At 51.3% G+C, this 23,816-nt stretch overlaps 2 protein-coding genes and 1 pseudogene across 3 annotated transcripts; 2 read left to right on the top strand and 1 right to left on the bottom strand.

Moving 5' to 3' along the window:
* Positions 1-8,997: 8,997 nt before the first annotated feature.
* LOC139018531 (ubiquitin carboxyl-terminal hydrolase isozyme L3 pseudogene) lies at positions 8,998-9,817 on the top strand (annotated as a pseudogene).
* A 3,085-nt stretch (positions 9,818-12,902) lies between these two features.
* Positions 12,903-19,371, top strand: SLC37A4 (solute carrier family 37 member 4). Of its 2 annotated transcripts, XM_070426196.1 has the most exons (10): positions 12,903-13,138; positions 13,502-13,844; positions 14,670-14,902; positions 15,208-15,451; positions 15,925-16,083; positions 16,295-16,380; positions 17,753-17,866; positions 18,049-18,114; positions 18,391-18,529; positions 18,645-19,371. In XM_070426196.1, exons 2-10 carry the CDS (start codon positions 13,697-13,699, stop codon positions 18,809-18,811), a joined length of 1,356 nt encoding a protein of 451 aa, XP_070282297.1. In that variant the 5' UTR covers positions 12,903-13,138; positions 13,502-13,696; the 3' UTR covers positions 18,812-19,371. The 2 variants fall into 2 exon arrangements, with proteins under 2 accessions (XP_070282297.1, XP_070282299.1); XM_070426198.1 differs by lacking the exon at positions 18,049-18,114.
* A 625-nt stretch (positions 19,372-19,996) lies between these two features.
* On the bottom strand, positions 19,997-23,800 carry TRAPPC4 (trafficking protein particle complex subunit 4). Its single transcript, XM_070426200.1, has 5 exons — positions 23,349-23,800; positions 23,014-23,188; positions 21,404-21,507; positions 20,613-20,739; positions 19,997-20,355 (listed from the first exon to the last, which is right to left on the bottom strand). Exons 1-5 carry the CDS (start codon positions 23,521-23,523, stop codon positions 20,277-20,279), a joined length of 660 nt encoding a protein of 219 aa, XP_070282301.1. The 5' UTR covers positions 23,524-23,800; the 3' UTR covers positions 19,997-20,276.
* Positions 23,801-23,816: the final 16 nt, after the last annotated feature.

The raw sequence follows: 23,816 nt of genomic DNA, 5'->3' as shown, positions 1-23,816 counted from the left end.
TTTTGCAGCCCTAGCTGGTTTGGCTCAGTGGATAGAGCATCGGCCTGTGGACTGAATGGTCCTGGGTTTGATTCTGGTCAAGGGAACATTCTCAGAGAGTGTGCAGGAGGCAGTGGATCAATGATTCTCTTTCATCATTGATGTTTCTATCTCTCTCCCTCTCCCTCCCTATCTGAAATAAATAAAAAATATATTTTAAAAATGTTTTTTGTTGTTGTTTAAATTAACCTTTTTAGTTTGAGATAATCGTAGATTTACATGGATTTTAGGTAATAATACAAAGAGATCCATTTACCTTTTACCTAGTGTCCCCCAGTAAATGTCTTGCAAAACTGTGGTACATGATCACAATCAGGGTATTGACATTGATACTGTCAGGATACAGAACAAAATAATGTTGCATTTTAGACTCACACTCTAGAACAGGGGTGGGCAAACTTTTTGACTCGAGGGCCACAATGGGTTCTTAAACTGGACCGGAGGGCCGGAACAAAAGCATGGATGGAGTGTTTGTGTGAACTAATATAAATTCAAAGTGAACATCATTACATAAAAGGGTACGGTCTTTTTTTTTTTTTTAGTTTTATTCATTTCAAACGGGCCGTAGTTTGCCCATGGCTGCTCTAGAATGTTATATATATGGAATTATACAGTATGTAAACTTTGGGGATTGGCTTTATCTTTTTTCACTCAGCCCATTTCTCCAGAAATTCATCCCACTTGTGATACGTATCAATAGTTTTGCTCCTTTTCACTGCCACGTGGTATTGTGTGGTTCTTTTTGGTTTTGAACTGGACCATTTAATAAATTATGCTGGCCAAACTGGTTACCTATGTGAAATAATTTTTTAAAAAAACATTTTTTTCCCCATAACCATAGGCAAAAAATAAATTTCAACTGTATTAAAGGCTCAAGTGAAACAAAGCTGTTTTACAGAAGACCACATATACCATAGTTAATGTCACCTTCTGAATAAGAACGAAAAGTCCAAAAAACACAAGGGCACTTTGGCTAATCCCATACAAACAGAAAACATTTGGTAAAATACGTCAACATAGAGATGACATCGCTCGAAAATAATATTTCTAATAAGGTTCATTTCCAGACCATATAAAAAATTCATACAAACCAACAAGCCATTTGAAGAAAAAAAAAAAGGTAATCGAGAGAAAGGTCACCACAGACAAAGCCAGGACAACCAACAAACCCACAGCATTGGCGACGGCGCCTCCCCGAGAACGAGGACGCCTGGTCCCTCTGTCCTCTCCGTCACCATCGCCGTCGCCACAGTAACAAACCCGAGGAAACCTGACACTCACTTCCTCAGACGCCTGACAAGATGAAAGCAGGGCCAGGCCCCGTCACCGCCCCAGAGCGCACACGCCATCCCTCCGACACTGCTAACGGCGCCGCCCGCCCAACACGTGGACCAGACCAGTTGCCACAGCCGCTGGCACCTGCAGGTGGGCGCTTCCGCCCTCCAGATGGAGGCCTGAGGCGCGGGGTAGGCCCCAGGCAGCTCTGGCCCTTCCTCTCCGCCGCCCCAGGCGCTCCCGCGGCTGCGGACCTGCCAGGCCGCTTGACCTACCGGAGCCCGTGGACCCTGAACTCCGCACAGGCCCCGGTCCGCTCGTCCACCGTGGTGTCCGGGCCAACGCACACGCTCAGGAGGCCCCTGGACACCAGGCGGCTCTTAGCCCTGAGGAGACCCCGGCTGTGAGGGACCCCGGCTGTGAGGGACCCCAACTGTGAGGAGACCCCGGTTGGCTGTGAGGGACCCCAACTGTGAGGAGACCCCGGCTGGCTGTGAGGGACCCCGGCTGTGAGGAGACCCCGGCTGTGAGGGACCCCAACTGTGAGGAGACCCCGGTTGGCTGTGAGGGACCCCAACTGTGAGGAGACCCCGGCTGGCTGTGAGGGACCCCGGCTGTGAGGAGACCCCGGCTGTGAGGGACCCCAACTGTGAGGAGATCCCGGCTGTGAGGAGACCCCGGCTGTGAGGGACCCCAACTGTGAGGAGACCCCCGTTGGCTGTGAGGGACCCCAACTGTGAGGAGACCCCGGCTGGCTGTGAGGGACCCCAACTTGAGGAGACCCCGGCTGTGAGGAGACCCTGGCTGTGAGGGACCCTAACTGTGAGGAGACCCCGGCTGGCTGTGAGGGACCCCGGCTGTGAGGAGACCCCGGCTGTGAGGGACCCCGGCTGTGAGGAGACCCTGGCTGTGAGGGACCCCAACTGTGAGGAGATCCTGGCTGGCTGTGAGGGACCCCGACTGTGAGGAGACCCCGGCTGTGAGGGACCCCAGCTGTGAGGAGACCCCGGCTGTGAGGGACCCCAACTGTGAGGAGACCCCGGCTGTGAGGGATCCCAACTGTGAGGAGACCCCGGCTGTGAGGGACCCCAACTGTGAGGAGACCCCGGCTGTGAGGGACCCCAACTGTGAGGAGACCCGGGCTGTGAGGAGACCCCAGCTGTGAGGAGACCCCAGCTGGCTGTGAGGGACCCCAACTGTGAGGAGACCCCGGCTGTGAGGGACCCCAACTGTGAGGAGACCCCGCTGTGAGGGATCCCAACTGTGAGGAGACCCTGGCTGTGAGGGACCCCAACTGTGAGGAGACCCCGGCTGGCTGTGAGGGACCCCAACTGTGAGGAGACCCCGGCTGTGAGGGACCCCAGCTGTGAGGAGACCCCGGCTGTGAGGGGACCCCGGCTGTGAGGGGACCCCAGCTGTGAGGAGACCCCGGCTATGAGGGGACCCCGGCTGTGAGGAGACCCCAGCTGTGAGGGGACCCCGGCTGTGAGGGGACCCCGGCTGAGGAAATCCCGGCTGTGAGGCGGGAAATGGCAGGCATGGGTGCTGAAGCTAGACCAAAGATAATTGTTTTTTAAAAGTTTTGAGAGCATTAGGATTGTTTATTCTGTTTGCAAATTTCTATAATGCCTGGCTTAAAAGAAGACCATTAGCCCTGGCCAGAGCAGGGGTCCTCAAACTACGGCCTACGGGCCACATGCAAATACAAATATTGTATTTGTTCCCGTTTTGTTTTTTTTACTTCAAAATAAGATATGTGCAGTGTGCATAGGAATTTGTTCATAGTTTTTTTTAAACTATAGTCCGGCCCTCCAACGGTCTGAGGGACAGTGAACTGGCCCCCTGTTTAAAAAATTTGAGGACCCCTGGGTTAGAGTGTTGTCTGGATACACCAAGGTTTTGGGTTCCATCCCTGGTCAGGCAAATACAGGAAAACAACCAACAAATGCATAAATAAGTGGAACAACAAATCGATGTCTCTCTCTTTCTCTCTCCAAATCTACACTAATAAAAGAGAAACATGGTAATTGGCGTACGACCGCTACCATTCCCATTGGCTAATCAGCGTATCCTTATGCAAATTAACTGTCAGCCAAGATGGCGGCCGGCAGCCATGCACTGAAGCTGCTCGCTTCCTCCAGGAACTGCAGACTCCAACGTTCCCGGCCTCACTTGCCGGACTCTCAACTGCAACTCTAAGCAACTATTACTATGTTGCAAATAAGAAGCTAAACAAAACTGGCTTTCAGTCAGCCCCGGACCGCAACATTGTATCCATGTTTTCAGCAGCGAGGCCTCAGAGCTAAAGCTGGCCCAGAATAAAAAAAAAAAAGAAAAAGAAAACAAGGAGCGATTGGGAGCTTTTAGTCAACTGCCAGCGGGAAAACAGCCCTCAGCCCCTCAGCCAGCCTGGCCAGGCACCCCAGGGGGACCCCCACCCTGATCCAGGACACCCTTCAGGGCAAACCAGCCGGCCCCTACCCGTGCACCAGGCCTCTATTCTATATAGTAAAAGGGTAATATGCCTCCTGGCACCGGGATCAGCGGAGCAGTGAGGCTCCCGGCACTGGGATCAGCGTGACAGGGGGCAGCGCCCAAACCCCCTGATCAGCCCTGCTCTGTTCCTGATGGGGGGGAGCTCCCCAATCCCCCGATTGCCCTGCGGCTCTGTGTTTGACAGGGTGCAGCGCACCAACCCCCTGATCGGCCCTGCTCTGTGTGTGACAGGGTGTGGCGCCCCAACCCCCCGCCCCTACGGGCCCTGCTCTGTGTGTGACAGGGTAGAACCATAACCTCTCCATTGGCCCTGCCCTGAGTGTGACAGTGGTGGCGCCCCAACCCCCTGATCGGCCCTGCTCTGTGGGTGATAGAGGGTGGCGCCCCAACCCTCCTCCATGGGCCTTGCTCTGTATGTGACAGGGTAGAGCCATAACCTCCCCTTTGGCTCTACCCTGAGTGTGACAGGGTGCAGCGCTCCAACCCTTGATCCACCCTGCTCTGTGTGTGACAGGGGGCGGTGCCCCAGCTCCCCTATCGGCCCTACTCTGTGAGTGATAGGGGGGAGCTCCTCAACCCCCTGATGGACCCTGCTCTGTGAGTGACAGGGGGCAGCGCCCCAACCCCTTGATTGGCCCTGCTCTGTGAGTGACAGGGGGCAGCGCCCCAACCCCCTGATGGGCCCTGCTCTGTGTGTGACAAGGGGCAGCGCCCCAACCCCCCTGATGGACCCTGCTCTGTGAGTGACAGGGGGCAGCGCCCCAACCCCCTGATCGGCCCTGCTCTGTGAGTGACAGGGGGCAGCGCCCCAACCCCCTGATCGGCCCTGCTCTGTGCGTGACAGGGGGTGGCGCCGAAACCTCCCCATTGACCCTGCCTTGAGTATAACAGGGGGAGGTGCCCAACCCCCCAATCAGTCTACCCTGAGCATGACTGAGGGTGGCATTGCAACCTCCCGATCCGCCCTGCTCTGTGCATGATGGGGCAGCGCCCCAACTCCCCAATCGGCCCTGCTCTGAGCCTGACCAGGGGCTGCACTTAGGGATTGGGCCTGCCCTCTGCCACCCGGGAGCAGGCCTAAGCCAGCAGGTCGTTATCTCCCGAGGGGTCCCAGACTGTGAGAGGGCACAGGCCAGGCTGGGGGACCCCCCCCCCCCCCCCCCGCCGAGTGCACAAATTTTTGTGCACCGGGCCTCTAGTTAATAAATAAAAAGTAAATCTATTGGTCTATCTTGCACTTTGGATCTCTTACCTATGCGTGCTTTTTTTGTTGTTAATCCTCACCCAAGGATATTTTTTCCATTGATTTTTTAGAAAGAGTGGGAGGGAGGGAGGGGAAGAGAGAGAGAAACATGGCTGTGAGAGAGAAACATCTAGTATTGGTTGCCTCCCACACGTGCCCACCAGCCAGGGAAATGCATGCTTTTTTAACTTCATGCATTGGTCATTTGGAAAAGACCATTGCATCAGAACTTGGTCTTTCTGTTGAGTGGTGATCAATGAGCCCACTTGCTCAGTTGGGTTACAATTTTGCTGTTTAACAGCTAACAGCAAAAGTCAGTTGATAACTTGGTGCTTTGGTTGCTGTTTGATATCTTCCAGCACTTATTTCACATTTTGATCAGCAGTTTTATTGTTACTGGCAGGAGGATTGACCTGAAAAATTACTAGAAGCAAAACATCCTTGATGACCTTGTTTTTTCTAATATTTTTATTAATATTTAAAAAATATTTTGGGGTTATTTTAATATGTTGATTTTAACTCCTTGTCCCACCAATGTACCTTGTCTATTATAGGCTGTTCAATTTGTTTAATTCATTTTTGTAATGATTTCTTCCTTAAGTTGTCTAGACTTTCCCCCTTGAGCTCATATTCCCCTGGGATATTTGCCATCTTGGCTGGCAGACTTGTGAGGAAGGGCTAATGCTCAGGTCCTAGCATGTGCCCCCCCTGAAGAATTGGGCTTCTGTATGAGATATAGATCAAAGATTTTTCCAATGTTAAAATAATCCACAGTGGTACAACTCCCTTTTGGGGAGCTCTCTTGCTAGCTTAGAAGCATTTTGCCTTTCAGATTTTGAAGTGGCAGAGTAAATGCTAGGATCCAGGCCATCTGCCTGTACCTGTGTTGAAAGTTGATGCCCCAACCTGTTGACATTCAACTGGTTGCTGTTTTCTGCCCTTAAGTAGTAATAAGGGCAAGCAATGAACTGTCTTACGTAATGATGTAATATTGAGGGAGAGCGAGTTACAGACCTAAAAACTCTCCCCTTCCCTATTTCCTATCCACAGTTTATGGCAGTGATGGCGAACCTTTTGAGCTCGGCGTGTCAGCATTTTGAAAAACCCTAACTTAACTCTGGTGCCGTGTCACATACAGAAATTTTTTGATATTTGCAACCATAGTAAAACAAAGACTTATATTTTTGATATTTATTTTATATATTTAAATGCCATTTAACAAAGAAAAATCAACCAAAAAAATGAGTTCGAGTGTCAGAGGTGATGTCATCTCATTTTCTTTCCTTATTTCTCTATATCTTGGGAAATAGAGAGTGAGAAAACTAGCATGTGAGTCCCTACTATGACCTGATCATTAAGATGTTTTACAATGTTTTCCTTCTCCTTCTCCTTCTCCTTCTCCTTCTCCTTCTCCTTCTCCTTCTCCTTCTCCTTCTCCTTCTCCTTCTCCTTCTCCTTCTCCTTCTCCTTCTCCTTCTCCTTCTCCTTCTCCTTCTCCTTCTCCTTCTCCTTCTCCTCCTCCTTCTCCTCCTCCTCCTCCTCCTCCTCCTCCTCCTCCTCCTCCTCCTCCTCCTCCTCCTCCTCCTCCTTCTTCTTCTTCTTCTTCTTCTTCTTCTTCTTCTTCTTCTTCTTCTTCTTCTTCTTCTTCTTCATCTTCTTCTTCTTCTTCATCTTCTTCTCCTCCTCCTCCTCCTCTTCATCCTCTTCCTCCTCTTCTTCTTCCTCCTCCTCCTCTTCCTCCTCTTCCTCCTCTTCTTCCTCCTCCTCCTCCTCTTCCTTCTCTTCTTCCTTCTCCTTCTCCTCCTTCCTCCTCCTCCTCTTCAGCTTTTTTACTTCATTTTCATAGCTATGCTGAAGTGGGTTATATAATTCATATTTTATTTTAGGGAACTTAAATGAGAGAAGATAGGCAAATAACAACATAAGCTGTGGCTAAGAGGAGGTTTGATTGTACCTAAGTTGGTACTGCAGGTATGAAGCACTGCTAAACTCTGTTTCTGGGCAATTTTCAGGGCCCTTGTCAGGTGTCTCTGCCCTTAAACTGTGGCTGAGGGAAACTCCTCCAGACTTTCTAGATCTGGTTGATGTCAATTCTGAGATCCACTCCCTTCCCCTCTAGCCAACTAGTAACATCAGCAGTGGCTCAGGCAAGATTCTATATTCCCATTGTCTCTCTCTACTAGAAAGTTCTCTGAAACTATAGCTCTGTCCACTTTCTGCTCTGTCTTCCATCTATTGCTCCTCAATGGCAAACTAATTTGTAGCAAACAGCATTTTGATTGTTTCACTTTCCTCAGCTCAAAGTCCTTAACTCTGTAAAAATGTTTGTGTAGCCCAGCTAGCATGGCTCAGTAGTTGAGCATATGAACCAGGAGGTCATGGTTCAATTCCCAGTCAGGGCACATGTGGGTTTGATCCCCAGTGTGGGACTTGTAGGAGGCAGCCGGTCAATGATTCTCTCTCTCATCATTGATGTTTCTATCTCTCTCTCTCTCTCTCTCTCCTTCTCCCTTCCTCTCTGAAATCAATAAAAATATATTTTTAGAAATGTTTATGTAATAACAGAAAAAAATCAATATATAAAATGTTTATATGATGTGAGTGATTGCTCATCTACTAATTTACAGAGTATTTGTTCTGAACCAAACATTACCTATGTAGAGTGGTAAAGGGGCCACAGTCTATCCTCATGGAATTTATGTAATTGGAGAGGCTGACAACTAAATGGAAAACTTCAAGTCAATGGGAAAGATTATATTTATATATTCTAAGATATATATGTACACACATATGTATACACAAAAGAATAAAATCAGAAATGCTCTATTATAAGTGGCAATCTTCAACTGGCATTTAAAACTTCTTTTTGGTTTTTTCCAAGTTTATGCTAATAATAATGTATAACATGAATGATGGAAAACATTTAAAAGCCCAGCTGGTGTGGCTCAGTGGTTGAGTGGTGACCTATGAATCAGAAGGTCATGGTTCGATTCCCAGTCAGGGCACATGCTGGACATGTGGGCTCGATTCCCAGTAGGGGATGTGCAGAAGGCAGCTGATCAAGGATTCTTTCTCATCATTAATGTTTCTGTCTCTCTCTCCCTCTCTGAAATCAATAAAATATTTTAAAGTAAATAAAAGTTAAACATATAAGGACTCCCACTGACCAAATGTGAGACAACTAGAAGCCTGGTGCACAAAATTTGTGCACGTGTGTGGGGGGTCCCTCAGCCCAGTCTGCACCCTCTCCAATCCGGGTCCCCTCAGGGGATGTCCGAGTGCCGGCAGTCAGACATACCTCTTGCAATCCAGGACCGCTGGCTCTACCCTTGTATTAGTATAGATTTGAGCAATAATGTAGATAATAGTGGCCACAGATTACAATACATCAAATACAATGGTACTAATCTTTTGTTGTTGTTAATCCTCACTTGAGGACATTTTTTTCACTGTTTAGAGAGAGTGAAATGGAGGGGGAGAGACAGAGAAAGATAGAAACATTAGTGTGAGAGAGACACATAGATTGGCCTCTGGCACATGCCCCAACCAGGGCCAGGGATTGAGCCTGCAACCGAGGTATGCGCCCTGGACTGGAATTGAACCCAGGAACCTTCAGTCTGGGGGACAATGCTCCAACTCTTGGGCCAAACTGGCTAGGACAATACGAATCTTTTTTTTTTTTTTTTAAGAATTTTCTTTTAAGTCCAGTTGCTCTTTTTTTTTTTTTTTCTTAAGTATTTTTATTGATTTCAGAGAGGAAGGGAGAGGGAGAGGGAAATAGAAACATCAATGATGAGAGAGAATCATTGATTGGCTGCCTCTCGCCCATACCCGCAACCCGGGCATATGTCCTGACTGGGAATTGAACCGGTGACCTCTTGATTCCTGGGTCAGCACTCAACCGCTAAGCCATACCCGGCTGGGCAATACTAGTCTTTTTAAAGAGAGGAGGGGGAGGGAGACAAGCTCTTTACAGAAGATTATCAACTCATAAATATAGAAGGAATAATATATTGAGAAAAATCCCCATTTGCAACCACCATATTAATAAATGGATTCAGGGCGACCGCGAAGGCTGTCAGAGCTGGTGAGTGGCCAGGCTGAGCTGCCATGGAGCGACACCGCTGGCTGCCGCTGGAGGCCAACCCCGAGGTCACCAACCAGTTTCTCAAACAATTAGGTCTGCATCCTAAATGGCAATTTGTTGATGTATATGGAATGGATCCTGAACTCCTTAGCATGGTACCAAGACCAGTGTGTGCAGTATTACTTCTCTTCCCTATTACAGAAAAGTATGAAGTATTCAGAACAGAAGAGGAGGAAAAAATAAAATCTCAGGGACAAGATGTTAAATCGTCAGTATATTTCATGAAGCAAACAATCAGCAATGCCTGTGGAACAATTGGACTGATCCATGCTATTGCCAACAATAAAGGCAAGATGCATTTTGAATCTGGATCGACCTTGAAGAAATTCCTAGAGGAATCTGTGTCAATGAGCCCTGAAGAACGAGCCAGATACCTGGAGAACTATGACGCTATTCGAGTTACTCATGAGACCAGTGCCCATGAAGGTCAGACTGAGGTACCAAATATAGATGAAAAAGTAGATCTTCATTTTATTGCATTAGTTCATATAGATAGGCATCTCTATGAATTAGATGGACGGAAACCATTTCCAATTAACCATGGTGAAACTAGTGATGAAACCTGGGCATGTTTCCTGACCGGAAATGGAACTGTGACCTCTTGGTTCATAGGTTGATGCTCAGCCACTGAACCACACTGTCTGGGATTTTTTTCTTTTTTAAATGGGAAACTGCTTTCTCTTTATTTAGGCCTTAGGGAGAAAATTCACTTTGATCACATATTACCTTTTTAAAAAATCTAGTTTTACATAGATAGGATCAAATGATCAGAGGCATAATTTCTTCTGTAAAAACTGGCCTAATTAAGCTCTGGCTGCTGTGGCTCAGTTTGTTGTCCTGTGCACCGGGACAACAAACAGATTTTATGTTTTTATTTATTTCAGAGAAGACGGGAGAGTGAGAGATAGAAATATCAATAATGAGAGAGAATCATTAATAGGCTGCCTCCTGCATGCCCTCTACTGGTGATTCAGCTGGAAACCAGGGCATGTGCCCTGACCAGGAATCGAACCATGACCTCCTGGTTCATAGGTTGACACTCAACCATTGAGCCATGCCAGCTGGGCAATGTACTACATCTTCTTTTATCCACTCATCTTCTGATGGGCATTTGAGCTGTTTCTAGATACTGGCTATGAACATAGGGGTGCATATATCCTTTCTGATTGGTGTTTCAGATTTCTTAGGATATATTCCCAGAAGTGGGATTGCTGGGTCATAGGGAAACTCCATACTGTTTTCCATAATGGCTGCACCAGTCTGCATTCTCACCAGCAGTGCACTAGGGTTCCCTTTTCTCCACATCCTCGCCAGCACTTGTTGTTTGTTGATTGATTGATGGTATTCATTATGACAGGTATGAGGTGATACCTCATTGTAGCTTTAATTTGCATCTCTGTGATGATTAGTGACATTGAGCATTTTTTCATATGTCTATAGGCCACCTGCACGTCCTCTTTGGAGAAGTGCCTATTCAGGTCCTTTGACCATTTTTTATTTTATTATTGTTTTAAAATTGATTTTAGAGATAGAAAGAAGAGAGAGAGAGAGAGAGAGAGAGAGAGAGAGAGAGAGAGAAAGAAACATTGATTGGTTTGGTTGCCTCTTGCCTGGGTCTGGACCCGGAATCAAACCCACCAACTTTTGCTGTACGAGACAATGCTTCCAACCAACTGAGCCACACCAGCTAGGGCTCCTTTGCCCATTTTAAAATAGGATTGTTTGTTTTCCTAGTGTTGAGTTATATAAGATCATATATATATATATATATATATATATATATATATATATATATATACATACACACACTGAATGGCCAGATTATTATGACCATCCCATCAGTACTTCCTTGGGCCACCTTTTGCCTTCAATACTGCGGCAATTCTTCTTGGCATTGACTCCACGAGAGGTTGAAAGGTGATGCGAGGAATCTGACACCATGCCTGATGAATAGCACTGTCCAGTTCTGTGAGATTTGATGGTTGTGGAACATGCTGCCTGATGGCTCTTTTAAAAAAAAAAAAAATTTTTATTGATTTTTTACAGAGAGGAAGGGAGAGAAATAGAGAGTTAGAAACATCGATGAGAGAGAAACATCGATCCACTGCCCCCTGCACACTCCCTACTGGGTATGTGCCCGAAACCAAGGTACATGCCCTTGACCAGAATCGAACCTGGGACCCTTCAGTCTGCAGGCTGATGCTCTATCAACTGAGCCAATCCAGTTAGGGCCCTGATGGCTCTTTTAACTTTGTCCCACAAATGCTCAATTGGATTGAGATCTGGTGATTGTGGGGGCCACCTAAGCAAGGTAAAGTCTCCCTCATGTTCTTAAAACCACTCCTGCACAATATGAGCACCATGGCTTGGCGCATTGTCTTGTTGGAAGAAGCCATCTCCATTGGGATATGCCATCAACATGATAGGATGAACTTGATCAACAACGATACTTAGGTATGTTGTGCTATTCAGACATTTATAATGATCTGGCCCTCTAGCAACTTCAGCGCGAAATTATAGCTAATTTGCGTACAAACGACAGGTGGTCATAATAATCTGGTCACTCAGTATGTATATATATACTTAATTAAGGGAAGGGAGGGGGATAGAGAGATAGAAACATCGATGAGAGAGAAATATCAACTGGCTGCCTCCTGCATGCTCCCACACTGGGGATCGTGCCTGCAACCCCAGCATGTGCTCTGACTGGAAATCCAACTGGTGATCTCTTGGTGGATGCTCAACCACTGAGCCACGTGGGCCGGGCTAGGTACCTTATATTTTGTTTTGTTACAATGGTAAATACGATTGTATTCTTGGTTTCTCTTTCTGAGAGTTCCTTATTGGTGTATAAAAATGCAAATTCGACTGGCGTGGCTCAGTGGTTGAGCGTGGGCCTAAAAACCAGGAGGGTTGGATTCCCAGTCAGGGCACATGCCCGGGTTGCAGGCGGGCTCCCCAGTGCAGGAGGCAGAACCAATGATTCTCTTCATCATTGATGTTTCTCTCTCTACCTCTCTCTTCCTCTCTGAAATCAATAAAAACACGTTTAAAGAAAAGAAGGCAGAATTGTCCAGCCCTAAGGAGCGCGTCCTCGCCCAAGGACGTGTGACTGGCAGGGTTAAGTCTGAACCTTGGGGACTGGACTTGGCTCTCCGAGGCCCCGCCTCGCCAGGGCGCAGGCGCAGACTCCGCCCGGTTCTGGTAGGTGGTGGCGCGCGGGGGTGCGGCGGCTCCTGCAGGCGGAGCAGGAGAGGGAATCTCAGGGCCTCGTCTCCTTTGCTGGAGCCCCAACAAAGGTTGCCCCGGTTTCCGCTACAACCCGAGTTGTTCCTGTGGTTGGGGAGGTGGGGGGACAATTCTTGATTCTGGGGACCAAGGAGGCGCCGCCCGGGACCAGCACGCGCCGACTCCTTTACGTGCATCAGGTTGAGCCTCCGCGCCTCCGCAGCTCCCACACCCGGCCCGATCCCACGCCAGCCGGTGTCGGGGTGCAGGGCAGCCTGAGGTCATGGGCTGGGCAGGTGCGAGCGCCCGCCTCTCCCTCCCGGAAGCCCGCTGGGCGCCCACGCGGGGCCTCGGTGAGGTCTTCTGCTCCGCTGGCTCTACTCCTGCTCCAGTTGCTTTTCAGCCGCGCGGAAAAGCGGAGGGGGGGGGGGGGGGGGGCGGGGGCCTGGCTGCGTGGCTTCGGGGCAGCTCGGCACTGCCGCTGGAAGTCCGGGGGTGCGCACCCCGCTGCAGCCCCCAGCCAGCCCGACGGGAACCGCACCCGTACCTACCGGCGTCACAGGGTCAAGGGGACCGGAGGCCGCTGAGTGATCCTACCACTCCAGCCCCTAGTGAGGCCTTCGGGGCGACACTGAGTCCTGCACTAGGAAGTCCTCCTTACAACTCTGCAGCTATCAAAGTTCTGCCCCATGGGTGTGACCGGGCTTGAGGTCAGTTCTGTAAGCCTTGGAAGTGGTGGTGTTGGGGTGCGTGTCCGATGGAGTGTGTAGAAGCTCACCCAGCGCCCAGGGCAGGGCCTAGCACCCAGTAGACCCTAAGTAACCCTTTGCGGAATGAATGGAGCCGGCAGGAGAGGGCTGCTCTGCTTGCTGCTTCCTCTCGCTGCCTCCCTGGCGCTTGCAGACAAAAGTAATTAGGGCGAGCCTTTAATCACCGCTGATTGCACAGGCAGAGGAACAAGGAAGCGCAGGGAACAGGAGACATCCTGGGGACAGAGGGTGCTGGCCTGGCTCACGGGCACTGCCTCCGGCCCCCACAGCTTGGCCGTCAATCTGTTTTCTTGTCTCCCTCAGGACACTGGGTTCTCTAGGAGCTGCCCCAGGCTTAATGATTGTCCAGAAGGTGGCTATAAAGAGAGCCTGGGAGTCTAGGTGGAGGAGGGAGCAGAAAAAGCCCAGCTCAGCAGATCTGGGCCCCGAGGGAGCTGCAGGCAGGAGCCGTGGTCAGAGGCGCCCTGTCCTGGCCAGCAGGGCTCGCTGGCTTCCACCATGGCAGCCCAGGGCTATGGCTACTATCGCACTGTGATCTTCTCGGCCATGTTCGGAGGCTACAGCCTGTACTACTTCAACCGCAAGACCTTCTCCTTCGTCATGCCCTCGCTGGTGGAGGAGGTCCCTCTGGACAAGGATGACCTGGGTGAGCCCTCAGAGCAGGTGGTGGGCCAGGGCCATCGGGCCCGCAGGACCAGATGAGTGTGTGTGGCAGTGTGGTGTGTACAGCCTTGTGATGTGTGTGGAGCATCGGCATAGCAGAGGTGAGGGCACAGCAGAGGTGAGGGCACAGTCTCCATGTGCCGGACGGAGGCGGAGAGCCATGTACATGGGTGTGGGTGAAGGACTGAGTATGACCCATGCATGTCTGAGGCAGGCTGCTAACCTGAGGTGTCTGTGTGCCTGTGACCCACGTGTACCCCAGCGGCACTGTTCATGCTGAATGTGTTCAGGGGATTTTGAGTCTGGTTGCCCATCTAGCCACGGCGCTGTGAGCAGGGAACTGGGAGTCGGCACCATGGCCTCGTGTGGCCCAGCAGGTTACCTTTCGGGAGGAAGATGGTCCCTGGCTCCATTCTAAAGCCTTCGCCCCATGTTCAAAGGTGGGGCAGCAGAGTGGCCGGAGGCTGGGGATTGGCACCCAGGGTGAGGGGGAATCAAGCGGATGTGAATCCCAGGGAGGGTGCGCCTGTCCTGCCCCTTCTTGCTTCCAGACAGCTGTCACTGGAACTCTCCAAGAGGCTGAAAGGTCATGGGTCAGCCGGGGTAGCGCTGACAGGAGGCAGGGGGAGTGGCGGGTCCCCAGCACAGGTCAGGGTCCCGGCACAGGTCCTCCTCGTGCTCCTGGAATGAAGCTGTCTCACCCTGCCCAGCATCTCTGCCCACCTGACCCCAGCTTCTCCCACCTCTCCTGTGCCTCTGCCCTGCCCCTGACGCCCCAGGGGCCCTGTTCCCTGCCCCTCCCCTGCAGGGCTCATCACCAGCAGCCAATCAGCAGCCTACGCCATCAGCAAGTTTGTGAGTGGAGTGCTGTCTGACCAGATGAGCGCTCGCTGGCTCTTCTCGTCTGGGCTGCTCCTGGTCGGCCTGGTCAACGTAGCCTTTTCATGGAGCTCCACAGTGTCTGCCTTCGCTGCCCTCTGGTTCCTCAATGGCCTGGCGCAGGGCCTGGGCTGGCCCCCGTGTGGGAAGGTCCTCAGGAAGGTGAGTGTCTCCTTCCAAGGAGCCTGTCTGTTGGCCCTGAGGATCCGAGGAGCCTGGGGACCGGCGCCTCCACCTCCACCCGCGGCGTTTCTCAGGAGTGTCAGTCTGGCTCCTATCGCTTGTCAAGGTATTTTAGGAGCCTGACATGGTGAGATCAGGTGGCAGAGGAGGGAAATGGCCCTGCCGAGTAGAAGCACCCTCTCCCTCATTCCTGTAACGTGAGCTTCTGGGTCTGTCCCACTTGATCCCCTCCTTCTGTGTGGACTGTAGGCTGGGCACCTACTCTGTCTCCCTCTGCCCCACAGTGGTTTGAGCCATCTCAGTTTGGCACTTGGTGGGCCATCCTGTCAACCAGCATGAACCTGGCTGGAGGGCTGGGCCCCATCCTGGCAACCATTCTGGCCCAGAGCTACAGCTGGCGCAGCACGCTGGCCCTGTCAGGGGCGCTGTGTGTGGTTGTCTCCTTCCTCTGCCTCCTGCTCATCCACAATGAACCTGCCGATGTTGGACTCCGCAACCTGGACCCCACCCCCTCCAAGGGCAAAAAGGGTGAGCACCCACCTAGGCCAACCCCTTTTGTCCTAATTTGGCAGACTTTCATTGAGGACTGGCTGTACGCCTGGCCTGTGCTAGCTAATGGTTGTAGGAGTTGGAATGGTGATGGAGAGGTAGGGAGTGAGTAGATAAAACTCCATTCTAAACACAATTATCAGACAAATGGCAGAGCCCATGAATGCTAGGATTCATATTATATCCTGACCCTTCCTCACAACAGAGCCAGGCTTCTCTGTCCTGGGCAGCAGCCTAAGCTGAAGTGGCTGGGGTGCTTTCCTCCATCCGCCCTGGTCCTGTGTCGTTCACTGGCTGAGGCTTGCAGTGAGGGGAGGGCAGAGCAGGGGTGAGGGGGCCTCTGCTGGCCCTGGGCTCTGGCTGGACTCTGTCCTGTGGCTGGTTAATGAGTGGTGGGCGCTCCCTGGGGAGGGCAGCAGAAGCAGAGCCTGAGGCCTGGCCTCCTCCCCCAGGCTCCATGAAGGAGGAGAGCACCTTACAGGAGCTGCTGCTGTCCCCCTACCTGTGGGTGCTCTCCACTGGCTACCTGGTGGTGTTTGGAGTCAAGACTTGCTGCACTGACTGGGGCCAGTTCTTCCTTATCCAGGAGAAAGGACAGTCAGCCCTTGTGGGTAAGAGGAGTGTTGGGACAGTGGTGGGCATAGAGCAGAAACCAATGCAGGGGGTGGGCAATGCAGGCCCGGCTTCCCTTCACCTCCTTTTCTTCTTTCCCTGAGGCTGGGCACTATGCAGGCAGCTGTGACCAGTCACCCTTGGGGACCCTCTGGGACAACCCCAATGTGCAACACCCACCCTTTCCCTCTCCCCACAACCCCGCTGCAGGTAGCTCCTACATGAGTGCCCTGGAGGTCGGGGGCCTTGTAGGCAGCATTGCCGCTGGCTACCTGTCGGACCGGGCCATGGCAAAGGTGAGTGGGCAGAAGGGACAGGAGGAGGATCCCTCTAAATCTTCCCAGCCAGAGCCTTAGCTGGTTTGGCTCAGTGGATAGAGCAGTGGCCTGTGGACTCAAGGGCCCTGGGTTCAATTCCGGTCAAGGGCACATGCCCAGGTTGCAGGCTCGATCCCCAGTAGGGGGCGTGCCGGAGGCAGCCAATCACTGACTCTCTCTCATCATTGATGTTTCTGTCTCTCCCTTCCTCTCTGAAATCAATATATATAATCTTCCCAGCCAGAATGGGACAGGTACCAGAGGTGGGAGCCCTGGGCACAGGCAGGTTGGCATGTGCTGGTTTAGGCCGATGTGGAAATCAGGTCCATGGGGAAAGGGTTTTTAAAAATATATATATTTGCCCTGACCGGTTTGGCTCAGTGGATAGAGCGTCGGCCTGTGGACTGAAAGGTCCCAGGTTCGATTCTGGTCAAGGGCATGTACTTTGGTTGTGGACACATCCCCAGTAGGGGGTGTGCGGGAGGCAGCTGATTGATGTTTCTCTCTCATCAATGTTTCTAACTCTCTATCCCTCTCCCTTCCTCTCTGTAAGAAATCAATAAAATATATTTAAAAAACAAACAAACAAACCTAACACTCTTGAGTGCTTAAATGGGCCAGGTAATATTCTTTAAAAAAAAACACCCCTAACCGGTTTGGTTCAGTGGATAGAGCGTCGGCCTGCGGACTCAAGGGTCCCAGGTTCGATTCCGGTCAAGGGCATGTACCTTGGTTGCAGGCACATACCCAGTGGGGAGTGTGCAGGAGGCAGCCGATCGATGTTTCTCTCTCATCGATGTTTCTAACTCTCTATCCTTCTCCTTTCCCTCTCCCTTCTTCTCTGTAAAAAAAAAAAATCAATAAAATATATTTTAAAATAAAAAAATATGTATTTTTTTATTTCAGAGAGGATGGGAGAGGGAGAAATAGAAACATCAATGATGAGAATCACTGACTGGCTGCCTCCTGCACTCCCCCTACTGGGGATCAAGCCCACAACTCAGGCATGTGCCCTGACTAAGAACTGAACCGTGACCTCCTGGTTCATAGGTCTATGCTCAACCACTGAGCCACACCAGCCAGATGGGAAAGGGTTTTAACTTATGTCAAAGTGAGTCAGAATTTCTCTCAGCCTAGCAGTGAGCTTCTCACCACCCCAGCAATGGGCTGGGGAGGGTGGTGCCATTTGCCAGCACATGTCCCGAGCTGGCCTGAGTGGAGGAAGGGACTTGTGGAGTTTGGCCTCAGAACGGCAGAGGTCCCAGTGAAGGGATTGCTAAAGACCTGTCAGCAGAGGCCTGTGTCAGAGTCCAGGGTCTGGGGCCTGACGTTGCTGGGACTGTCTCCACAGGCAGGGCCGTCCACCCATGGGAACCCTCGCCATGGCCTGCTGCTGTTGATGATGGCGGGCATGACAGTGTCCATGTACCTCTTCCGGGTAACCGTGACCAGTGACTCCCCCAAGGTAAGTAAGGGGCTGGGCCAGGGCAGGCACGGAATGAGGAGGAAGCAAGGGCCACGGACGCACTCTCCTCTGGCTCAGTTTCCCTTTCTGGTTCTGTTTGTGCCTGCGCTCCTCTCCTCTGCACTTTGGTGCCCTCCCTCCTGACTCTGCTCTGGTTTTCTCCTCCTCCCTCTGCTCCTCAGGATGTCGCTTTCTGGACTCTGGCTCTTCACCCTCTCGCTGAGCTCACAGGCTTTAAGGAGCACGAGGTGCCTTATCTTTCTGTTTCTCACCTTTGTCCTACCCACTCTGCCTTGCCCAGCCAGTCCAGCTCGCAGGAGCCAGCGTCTCATTCAGAGGCATGGCTCCTGTACCTCCTTCACCCACCCACCCACCCGGCCCCAGGGCCACTCAGCGTGGCAGCCACTCCTCTGGCTCTGCACTGTCAGTTGTGTTGGGAGTGGGGTGAGGGGGTCCCCGCCTCCTCTCTGGTGAGGAAGGCGGGCGTGCCCAGCCTCTCAATGCTGCCCTGCACTCCCTCGCAGCTCTGGATCCTGGTGTTGGGAGCTCTGTTTGGTTTCTCCTCTTATGGTCCCATTGCCTTGTTTGGAGTCATTGCCAATGAGAGTGCTCCTCCCAACTTGTGTGGCACCTCCCATGCCATCGTGGGACTCATGGCCAATGGTAAGCGGTACCCTCTAGTTTCTACCTCACCCCCACATGGGCCAGTTAGAGGCTGGGGGCGCCCCACTGACTCGTTTCACAAATGACTCTGCTCTTCCCTCCTCCTCCCTGGCAGTGGGTGGCTTTCTGGCCGGGTTGCCCTTCAGCACCATTGCCAAGCACTACAGCTGGAGCACAGCCTTCTGGGTGGCGGAAGTGATCTGCACAGCCAGCACAGCTGCCTTCTTCGTCCTGCGAAACATCCGCACCAAGATGGGCCGAGTGCCCAAGAAGGCCGAGTGAGAGGGCACGTTCCAGAGCACCCTCTCGCACCTGGCTCTTCGCCCCACAGGCTGGGAGGGGAGGGGCCTGCTCTGGCCGGCACTGCACCTGACTTCCTTCTGCTCCTTTCCCCTGGCCCAGGTGGCACTGGAAATGATCAATGGCTAATGAGATTCCAGCTCCCTGTCCTATGCTCTATTTAAAAGATAACCTTTGTTCTAGGACTCCATTAGCTTCTATTTTCTGCCTTCAAACAGGAAACGCCTACAGCCAGGGAGTCTCCTACACTCTTCTCTCCTGGGCCCTGCCTTGCCCCCATCCCATCCCATCCGTCCCCACCAGGGGTGAGGCTCTCCTGCACCTGCAGGCCACCATGGCCCTGCCTTCTACCCCAAGGCCTCTCAGCGGGGTAACTGCTACTGCCAGCTCCTCAGGGTCCAGGGGAAGAGAGACCCTCACTCTCATCATTATCCTGGGAACCGCCCCCCCCACCCCCCGTATGGGCGGGAGGGTAGGAAGACTTGTTATAGGTTTAGCCAATGACCCAGGTCCAAAAGATTAAAGCTAGATTTGATACTAAACACTGACAGTGAGTCCGTCCTCCTTTCAAAAGGAATATGTAAACCAGGCAGCTTTCTCTGGAAATACCCTTCTGGGGCCTGCTCTTTCCACCCTAAAAGTGAGACCTAATTCCCTGGAATGGGGAAGCGGACACGGACTCCTGTGAGTTTATGTCTCCTTCGCCTCAGTTTAACTTTGTATATTTAATTCTGCGACCACTTCAGAGGTGGAGCTACTGGGTTTCACGCAGATTAGAGAAGTGAGTGGAGGGAGGCAGTGGCTGAGCGCAGTCAGAAAGCCTCAGCTGTCGGTAACTGGCTCTGAGACTCCCGCATAGAGCACCTGCTGAACCGCTGGTCTGTAACAGAGCCGAGCCCCTGTGGCCTGAGTGAGGATTAAATGAGATAAAGCAGCAATGCAGTAAAGCCTGGCTGTAAACACTTGAAAATGTTCCATCATCATCATCACCACTATCATCACCCTAGGAAGTCAAGAGCAATTATGAAACTAGATCCAAGGCCCCATGTTCATTCATTTAATGAACACATTTATTTTTTATTAGAATATCTCCCCAGAATTTCCTTATCATGTCTGTCTCCCCTCCTGGGCCTTTCCCCCAAAACCATCAATTAGGATCGCAAACACTGAGATCAAAGGAATGTTTATTACAGCACTTATGGCCTACCTCCTCCATAAGTACAATCTGTAGTGGAAAGCAGGACCATGACAGATACGGGAAAGAGAATAGCAGGAAGGCTCAGGGATTAGTACCCTCATCGAACTCAGCCCCCCTCCCCCGCTCCCTTTCAGGTGTACTAACAAGGTGCCTGGGACTCCCACTGGAGAGGACGCAGTAAGACCCCTGCTACAGGATCTCAGAATTTAGGAAGGCAGCGGCGGGGTGGGGGATTGTTGCAGGTTCAGCCTATGACCCAGGTCCAAAAGTTCCAGCCTTCTCTGCCACCTCCAGGGCTAACTTCAGGTTCTGTTCAAACAGCTCACACCTACACCGGGCCCAGGAGGCACATGTAAGGACAAAGTGCGAGGCTAAGGCTCTCTCCCCACTTTGGGTGCAGAGGCAGAGCCAGTGAAGTGCCTGCTTGAAGGACATACTTTCCAAGGAAAAGTCATTGGTTTTTAAATAAGTAAAAGGCTACTCGCTCGTTTTATTTTTAAAAAGCCCTATTATACTTCAAAGTGACTTTGGAGAAGAGCACACAGGTTGGGGCAAGAACTTGATCTGGGGAGTGGGACTACCTACCTGATGGGCATTTCCAGGGAGTAGAATGGATTCTTGAGAGCAAAGTCTGAGTAAATCTCATAAATCTTTCGGAGTAGAGCGTCTATTCCAGCTTGCCTAGGGTCTGCCAGCACCACAAACTTGATTCCTGGAGAGGGGCCAGGAATGGTTACCAAAGGGTAGAGAAGGCACAAACGTCATCCTGTGTTTGTATAGCACTTCAGTTTTGCAAAGCACTTTCATCAGCCCATTTTTGTTTTATCCCTAATTGCTCCACAGAGCAGAAAGGCAAGATTTTAAATCCTTAAGTGAGACCAAGAGTTGAAGTGACTTTATCACATCACTCAGCTGACTGAGATGAGGCTTTGAGTTTTAGCTCTATCACTTACTTCTGGAATTGGGGGTCCCTCAGCAGAAAGTGCCAGGCAGGGGACAAACTCAGGCAATTTTCAATTATCTGCATTAAAAGGGAGCGAAGCAATGGAACTCATGATCCAAAGGTCACCACTTGGCATTCAAATTTCATTTTGAAACAACACTCACACCTTCCAAAATGTGTGCAACATGAGATAACATTAAGGAGAGTTTTACGTGTGCACAAGATAACCAGGGCTGAGCATACTGGGTGGTGTGGACAAAATCAGCGTCAGATTAAATATTAACTAGCTTTGGATTCACAAAACAAACAAACAGATGTGTCCATGCCACTGCCCCAGGAAAAGCCACCCCATCCCACTGCTTCCCAAAGCTTTGGTCAATCCCTTCCCCAACCCCTCCCACTGCATCCCCTTGGCCTATCTGGAGACGCATACCTGTCAGGGTCTGGAAGCAGTGCAGCTTGAATGTGTCTGTCTCCAGCATCTCAATGCCTGAGCTGCCCTGTTCAGGAGACAGCTGGGAGCCGATTGCGAACAGCCTATTTGCAAAGGAGGCAAAGCTGGGGATGCACCCACTGCTGTCAGGGAGAAGTGCTTCCCCAAACCTCCCACTGAAGTGATCCTCTCTGCTGAGGAGTTCACATTACAGCTGGAGGCAGGCAGGACGGCCGCGGGAACAAAATTTCTTTAAAGTTCACTCGAATTCTGCAAGGATTTTACAGCAAGCCCTCAAATAACATCGTTTATTTAAACTGATGAGATGCTGTAGGAACTTTTGTTCATATCAATTGACCTGTGGCAAAACAGGTTTCATGATACAATTGACACTTAAACAACATGGGTTTGAACTGTGCAGGTCCACTTATACACCATTTTTCCCAAAAAATATATAGTCGGCCTTCCTATCCCAGGGTTTCAAATACAAGGATTCAACCACCTCTGGATCAAAAATAGTATTTTCAATCCATAGTAGGGGATTCCTGGATGTAGAGGGCCAACTGTCTGCATTGTTGTATGCTGTTTTATTTATTGATTTATTTTTAGAGAGAGGGAGGGATGGAGAAAGAAACATTGATTTGTTCCAGTTATTTATGCAATCACTGGTTGATTCTTGTATGTGCCCTGATGGGGATCGAACTTTCAATCTTGGCATCTGGGCGATGCTCTAACCAACTGAGCTACCCAGCCAGGGCCTGTTCTACCCAATTTTATACAAGGGACTAGAGAATTCACAGATTTTGGTGTCTGCAGGGGTCCTGAACCAATCCCCTGCCGACACCAAGGGATGACAGTAGTTGTTTTGGAAGTCAAAAGTTATTTGTGTCGGGCTCACACCCCTAAAACCCTGTGGTTCAAGGTCAACTGTACCTCCTTTTGCTTACTGCTGCAGAACCCACTGAGGAGGTTAAGTGAGGACTTATTGTATATCCATACTTTGCTATACAACATTTTACATTAAGAACTTTGGGTAGAGTTAACACTGGGGCCCACCATGTGACTCAATGGTTGAGCGTGGACCTATGAACCAGGAGGTCAGGGTTCCATTCCAGGTCAGAGCACATGCCGGGGTTGTGGGTTCCATCCCCAGTAGGAGGCGTGCAGGAGACAGCCCATCAATGATTCTCTCTCATCATTGATGTTTCTCCTAGTATCTCTTTCTCCCTCTCCCTTCCTCTCTGAAATCAATTAAACTTAACAATGGGAATGTTACTTACCCGAGGCTAGCATACCCACCACAGCTCATACTGTGGTTGAGAACAGAAAAAGATCCTAAAAATCTTTTAGATCAACTGCCTTACTATGAACATGGCGAAATTGAGGTTCAGAGAAGCTGACTTAAGCGACAGCACACCAATGCCAGTACTACCTAAAACCTGGCCGAACTGAATCAGTTGTTCTTTTCCTAACACAAGAATCAACGACTTAAAAGTAGAGAAAGGTAAGCACTGCCGCTCAGGAGACCGCCTGCCCACGGAGCAACACCAACCCGCCAGCCTAAGAGCCCAGGGCAGGCAGGAGGCACTGGGCAGGGTTGGAGGACTTACGAATGGAACATGGAGGCCAACATGAGCTTCTCATTGGAGGTGAGGCGGGGCCGGCCGAATCGCACGGACACGGGGTAGTTAGCAGGGTTGCCGAGGTACTCCAGCACCTCTTTGCCATCGGCCGTGTACTTGCCGTTCACGTCCTTGCCATTGATGGCCAGCACTGCGTGGCCCACTGCAGAGGAGCGGCGAGGGTCAACGAAGCCCCATCCCGTGGGTTCCGCCAAGGGAACAGGGACGCGACCCCAACCCCAGGCAACCGCCGCGGGACCCCTCCCGAGCCCAGCCCCAGGCCACCGCCGCGGGAACCCCCCACCCTCCTGAGCCCAGATCACCCCGGATGCCGTCGCGCTGGCCGAAGGCAACTAGCACTCGCTCGTCGTGTAGCTTGAGCAGCAGATCAAGTGGGTAACTGAACGTTTTCTCAGCCTCGGCTCGTGGCGCGTAGCTGTCCAGATGGTAAATCAGGCCGCCGGCTTTGTTCACCACGTACACACTGAAAATGGCCATCGCTGCGCCGCGGCGGCGAGCCGGGCACTGGGCAGCCTGGCGGGACCGCAGTCACTGGACCCGTCCGCCCTCACTTCCCCGCCCGCCGCCGGCTGCGCTTGCGCACTGAAGGCTACGCGCGGGGGCGCGACGCCGGTTAACTAGTTGCCTGGATTGGTAACGGCTTTTCCGGCTCCTTCCGGCTCTTAGTGCCAGGGCTGAGCAGCGGCTGCTTCTTAGCCAGCGGCACAGCTCGACGAGGCAGGCTGGGTCCACGCACAGGAATCGGAGCCCAGCGGCTCAGCCCGCTTCCG

The sequence above is a fragment of the Myotis yumanensis genome, unplaced genomic scaffold (assembly GCF_028538775.1).
Source record: "Myotis yumanensis isolate MYYU_CA2020_CCGP unplaced genomic scaffold, mMyoYum1.0.hap1 SCAF_10, whole genome shotgun sequence".
In the NCBI taxonomy this organism is placed as follows: domain Eukaryota; kingdom Metazoa; phylum Chordata; class Mammalia; order Chiroptera; family Vespertilionidae; genus Myotis; species Myotis yumanensis.
The sequence above is the reverse complement of the archived record's forward strand: the minus strand, read 5'-3'. Positions and strand labels throughout refer to the sequence as shown.

Bases quoted from the DNA above. Each gene is read 5' to 3' on its own strand.
- SLC37A4 (XM_070426196.1), top strand. From the start codon at position 13,697: ATGGCAGCCCAGGGCTATGGCTACTATCGCACTGTGATCTTCTCGGCC. The intron at 18,115-18,390 runs GTGCCTTATCTT...ACTCCCTCGCAG, and splicing joins CAGGCTTTAAGGAGCACGAG to CTCTGGATCCTGGTGTTGGG. The intron at 18,530-18,644 runs GTAAGCGGTACC...CCTCCCTGGCAG, and splicing joins CGTGGGACTCATGGCCAATG to TGGGTGGCTTTCTGGCCGGG.
- TRAPPC4 (XM_070426200.1), bottom strand. From the start codon at position 23,523: ATGGCCATTTTCAGTGTGTACGTGGTGAACAAAGCCGGCGGCCTGATT. The intron at 23,189-23,348 runs GTGATCTGGGCT...GCTCCTCTGCAG, and splicing joins CCAGCGCGACGGCATCCGGG to TGGGCCACGCAGTGCTGGCC. The intron at 20,740-21,403 runs GTATGCGTCTCC...GCCCCTCTCCAG, and splicing joins CTGCTTCCAGACCCTGACAG to GAATCAAGTTTGTGGTGCTG.